General features: G+C 39.2%; 1 protein-coding gene across 1 annotated transcript in view; it reads left to right on the forward strand.

Moving 5' to 3' along the window:
* Window positions 1–2567, forward strand: part of LOC120515758 (shugoshin 1-like) — a 37065-nt gene extending 34498 nt beyond the window's left edge. The window contains exon 10 of the mRNA XM_039737045.1: window positions 1535–2567. Within this exon, the coding sequence (XP_039592979.1) occupies window positions 1535–1667 (133 nt within the window). The 3' untranslated portion in view covers window positions 1668–2567. The remainder of the gene's footprint in view (window positions 1–1534) is intronic.
* Window positions 2568–6000: the final 3433 nt, after the last annotated feature.

Here is a 6000-nt window from a genome sequence, read left to right on the forward strand (position 1 = left end):
CAGGTTTAGACTTAAGAGAATGGATTGAAGCAAATGAGTACAGAAGATAAAATTGGAAGAGAGAGGAACCCTGTGTGCCCTGAGCACAGAACTCTGCTGCAAATAAAAAAGCAGGAAATGGAAGGAATAGGATGCTTAGACAGTACAGAGAGGAATGTTTCAAACCCTGACTCATTAAATATATCTCTCAGTACAGAGATACCTGACTTGACATGAAGGAGAGGAAGAGGAAATTGGAATGGCCTCTAATATTCAGGGCAGTATTGTGGATTGAAATGTGTGTGCAGCAGGCCCATCAATGTCTAAGTAGCATCAGATAACGGGGCCAATAACAGAAGAAATGAAATTCTAATTTAGTAGGAAGACATGAGAAGAAAATTGAGCAGTGGGGTTAGTTGTGAGTGAGTGAGTGTGTGTGTGTGGGATTAGGGCATATATTTAATCATTGAGAAATGAGGAACAGGGACTGACCAAGATCCTTACCCACTTGAGAGTAAAAGCAAAGTGATGTAATTCATAGTGAGGAAAGTGGTGAATACTTTTAATGGGCATTGTATGTATAGCACCTGCACATGAATTTTATCATCATAATCTTGGTGCAAGTATAACCACCTACATCTTTAACAATAAACATACATAAAAATAAAGTTATCCTGAAATAGCTTTCCATTCTATTATTTAAAATATTTTTAAACCTGATGTAAAAAAGAGAAGCATTCTATTGATCGAAGTGGCTCTGCAGCTATAAAAGACAGAGTTTTGGGAAGTCGAGGTGCAAAGCTCCGAACATTGACCCACACTATTTGCATGTGGAGAACTTGAAATTGAAAATACAAAGTGAAAATGCATTTTAATTTTCATTTTTGAGGCTTCAGTGCTGTTCAAATTGAAAATTAAATGGCAAATTAAGTTATTTTTATTTTTTTAAATTTTGGCAGCATTTTTGTGTGTACACTTTGAAAATGAAATCACAAACTGGGTTATTTAATTTTAATATTTGCAGGATTATTGCATGCAGACTTTGAAAATGAAATTGCAAAACAGAGATTGCATTTTCGTTTTTATAATTTTCACTCTTTTTTGCTGAAACTTCCTCCCATATTGTAATAGCCTGATGCCATTTTTCAGTGTTTGGTTTTGCTTTATGTTACAGGCATAACTGTGCAGTGTTATTTGTAGTACAGTACATAGAATGGAAATGTTTCACCCGATATCCAGTATTGGCGTCCCCTCAAAGTGAACTTGTCTTTCTTTATAATTACTATTGTCTTCCAGCTCCCATACTCCATGTGAAGTTTCTCATTTTACATTCTTTGTAGACCAATGGTGTCCTAAAACACCCTTCTGTTAGTTGGTTTGGGGGAATTCAAAGTTGTACCAGGTAGCTGCTTATTGGTTTGTTGTTCTTACCCCTGCACCGTTCTGCTACAGTCTTAAGCATTGTGTTTGATCTCCTAACACATCTCTTGTAAACCATATTTTAAAAAGAGGATGTTTTACAGCTTTTTGTCTTTCTGTTTTATATTCATTATAGGAAGCTGCGAAGGGGAGACAAGTTTACTGATACTGAATTTTTACATTCGCCCATTTTTAAACAGTCTAAAAGAGTTTCAATGAAGACAAAGAAGCTGGAGCAGTACAATGAGTCTTTTGTTGGTTGTAGATAATATTTTAGGTCAGTAGTGTGTTACATATTTTCTATGTCTAATCAAGAAGTCAAAATGAATTGTTCTGTGCTGTTTGCCAATATTCTTGTGTGAAAGTTTTAAAGTTTATCTTGCTTATGTATCATATTACTAATGTTCTGTTGTCCAGATTTTTAAACTTCAGATTGATCCTTCGTATATTCAATGGCAGTTCATTTTCCTTATTAAATATCCCTTAATATTTAAAGCAAATGCAATAAAAAAGCAATTTGCAATGAATTTAATGTTTAGATTTTACTTTGATTCTAGCATGATTGTCATTCATTAATGTTTTCAGATTTTTCTCCCTGTTTTTACCACTTACTTTTTCTTATAAAATTATTGTATCAATAAAGCTGCATATTTTAAATATCTGTGTCAAATTGCAATTGGCTGGTTCCACATTTCATTGAAATCTGTGTTTTTTGTGAAAAAGTTATTACAGGCGGTGTTTAGGATAAGGACAGTTAAGACTTGAACTTTCCCAGCATTCTGTTGTGCAGTCAGTGTTCAACTTTCACACACTAATTACATTTTGCTCATGTTACGCAAGTACTTTTAAAATATATCAATTAGTAAGGGATCAGCCATGTAGTTAGTGCTCTTGTACATGGACCATATGGAACTTTAACTTGTCCAACAGAAAACTTAACATACAGTAGAGGCAGTGTTTCAGAGTCCTCACTTACTTGCAATTTGGCATTAATTTAACACTCGGTTATGAAGTAAAGTCAAATAGTGCACTCTGCCCATTTCTAAACAGAAGTCAAGTGCTAACATAGCTGGGTGTTAATTCAAATCGTCTGACTACACAGACATGCAGTAGTAGGGATGTCACAGAGTGCTTTCACATGCACTTTACTAACCCATTCATTCACAGAAATCCAATTTCTAGAATGCCATGTAAACTCTCTCTCCAGTTAGAGAAACTGGGATGTTGGTCTCTGAGAAACCAGGCTAACAGCCATAGATTTCACCTTGAGAAACCCGATCATGGAAACCCTTAATCGGGTTACATTTAAGGATTTTGTACTCTGTGCATGTCTTTGCACTCATTCTGTAGCCACAGGTAGAAAATGGTGGAAGCTCCACAAAGATAAGTTTCCTGAGGCAAATGCTTGAACGGTCACATTATTACTTCTTGTTAGATTAATCTGTCTCAGTATTTCAGAAATTCAGAAGTTTATGTTGATGAGCTGAATGTACAGTGCACAATCTCGAGAGATACCGGCTGCAGGAAGGATTTCCTTCGACTTGTCTGCCGAGGAAAGAGAGAAGATCAGTGAACACTGCCATCCCCTGGTCTGGCATGGAATGACACCCATTCAAGTCCTTTAGCTGCCTCACATGCTCACATGTGTGACACCCTCTTCACAACATTCTTGGTATGTACTCATGGCTGATCGTGAGTGCTCAACAAGCCTTGCTATTTTGGAAATGCTCTGAACCGGTCATCTGGCCATAACGATTTGGCCCTTATCAAAGACTTTTACACCTGGCTGTGTCTTCTGCACTCAGTGTGTCGACTATGCGTACCTAATGTCAGCTCACCTTCTAATATCTTTAGGCCTGACCATGACATGTTACAAGACAGTCAATGTCATTCTCTTTGTGTGGGAGAGCTCAGAATGGTTTGGCTCAGGGGTTTTCAAACTCGGCCCTGGGGACCCACTGTGGCTGCAGGTTTTTGTTCCAAACAGCTTCTGTTTTTATGTGCTAATTAAGTGAACTGTTATTTCCCAGGTTCTGTGTTTTGGGAACAATAAAGAAATTAGAAAACTGTTTGGTTAAATAAAATATATATATAAATGCTCAAAAAAATTAAAGGAACACTTTGAAAACACATCAGATCTAAATGGGGAAAAAGAAATCCTCCTGGATATCTATACTGATATAGACTGGGTAATGTGTTAGGAACGAAAGGATGCCAAATTGTTTGATGGAAATGAAAATGATCAACCCACAGAACCCTGAATTCAGACGCCCCAAAAATCGGAGTGAAATAATTATGTGGCAGGCTAGTCCATTTTGCCAAAATTTAATTGCAGCAACTCAAAATTGTACGCAGCACTTTGTATGGCCCCTGTGTTCTTGTATACATGCCTGACAACATCGGTGCATGCTTCTAATGAGATGACAGATGGTGTTGTGGGGGATCTCCTCCCAGATCTGGACCAGGGCATCACTGAGCTCCTGGACAGTCTGAGGTGCAACCTGGGGGCATTGGATGGACCAAAACATAATGTCCCAGAGGTGTTCTATTGGATTTAGGTCAGGAAAGTGTGGTGGCCAGGCAATGGTATCAATTCCTTCATCCTCCAGGAACTGCCTGCATACTCTCACCACATGAGGCCAGGAATTGTCGTGCACCAGGAGCCACTGTACCAGCATAGGGTCTGACAATGGGTCCAAGGATTTCATCCTGATACCTAATGGAAGCCAAGGTGCCTTTGTCAAGCCTGTAGCGGTCTGTGTGACCCTCCATGGATATGCCTCCCCAGACAATCATTAACCCACCACCAAACTGCTCATGCTGAATGATGTTACAGGCAGCATAATGTTCTCCATGGCTTCTCCAGACCCTTTCACTTGTCACGTGCTCAGGGTGAACCTGCTCTCATCTGTAAAAAGCACAGGGCACCAGTGGTGCATCTGCCAATTCTGGTATTCTATGGCGAGTCCCAATCGAGCTGCATGCTGATGGGCAGTGAGCTCAGGGCCCATTAGAGGACATGGGGCCCTTGGGTCACCCTCATGAAGTCTTTCTGGTTGTTTGGTCAGAGACATTCACACCAGTGGCCTGCTGGAGGTCATTTTGTAGGGCTCTGGCAGTGCTCATCCTGTTCCTCCTTGCCCAAAGGAGCAGATACTGGACCTGCTGATGGGTTATGGACCTTCTATGGCCCTCTCCAGCTCTCCTAGAGTAACTGCTTGTCTCCTAGAATCTCCTCCATGCCCTTGAGACTGTGCAGGGAGACACAGCAAACCTTCTGGCAATGACACGTATTGATGTGCCATCCTGGAGAAGTTGGACTACCTGTGCAACCTCTGTAGGGTCCAGGTATCGCCTCATGCTACCAGTAGTGACACTGACTGTAGCCAAATGCAAAACTAGTGAAGAAACAGTCAGAAAAGATGAGGAGGGAAAAATGTCAGTGGCCTCCACCTGTTAAACCATTCCTGTTTTGGGGTCATCTCATTGTTGCCCTCTAGTGCATCTGTTGTTAATTTCATTAACACCACAGCAGCTGAAACTGATTAACAACCCCCTCTGCTACTTAACTGACCAGATTAATATCCCGTAAGTTTCATTGACTTTATGCTATACTCTGATTAAAAGTGTTCCTTTAATTCTTTTGAGCAGTATATATATATATATATATATATATATATATATATATATATAATAGATGTACTAAGCAGTGTTGTGTTTTTTTTTTTCTTTTTCTTTTCACAATATCTTCATCTTGATTTTCTTTCTACTTTTCCAGGCATTCTAATTCTTTAGTTAATCCATTATTTACTAATTAGTGGGTCTGACGCTAAAGCAGTTGCAGCCTTTCACGATTCAGTGTTGTTTGCCTGGGTGTCTGCTCTGCTAGTTTTTAATTGTCATTAGCCGAAATACCCAGTGTTGCCTGGGAGGAAAATAGTGTGTTTTTTTTTTTTTTTAATTGTTTGAGAAAAAAAAAAACGAAACAGAACTTTAAAAATAAAAACAAATTAACAAACAATGAAGACTCACTAATGTGTTTGTCTTGTAGTCTTGTATGTATGTTATCCTCCAGTTGATGCTCTGAACCGGCCAACTCTATTTAATTTCAAAAGCAACAGGAGCCCAGTGATGATCAAACATAAAGAATGCTGGTGGTCACCTCCAGTTCGCCCTCTGGTGGTCGTTCCGAGTGTCAACTGGATGATAACATGCTTACAAGACCGCAACATCACCTCCACCCTACCCAGAAGTGGGTGGGTTAGGGCTGATTTCACCCTGCAGTATTTTTAGTCGACCAATGAGAAACACGTGTACCAGGTTTCATGTAAATCGTTCTAGTCGTTTGGAAGTGATGCTGGAACATGCATACATATATCAGTATGTGTGTGTATATATATCTCTATCTATCTATCTAACACAGTACTGTGCAAAAGTTTTAGGCAGGTGTGAAAAAATGCTGTAAACAAAGAGTGCTTTTAAAAATGGAAGCGTTAATCATTTATTTTCATCAATCAACAAAATGCAGTGAATGAGCAAAAGAGAAATCTAAATCAAATCAATATTTGGTGTGACCACCCTTTGCCTTCAAAACAGCATCAA

The sequence above is a fragment of the Polypterus senegalus genome, chromosome 15, assembly GCF_016835505.1.
Source record: "Polypterus senegalus isolate Bchr_013 chromosome 15, ASM1683550v1, whole genome shotgun sequence".
In the NCBI taxonomy this organism is placed as follows: domain Eukaryota; kingdom Metazoa; phylum Chordata; class Cladistia; order Polypteriformes; family Polypteridae; genus Polypterus; species Polypterus senegalus.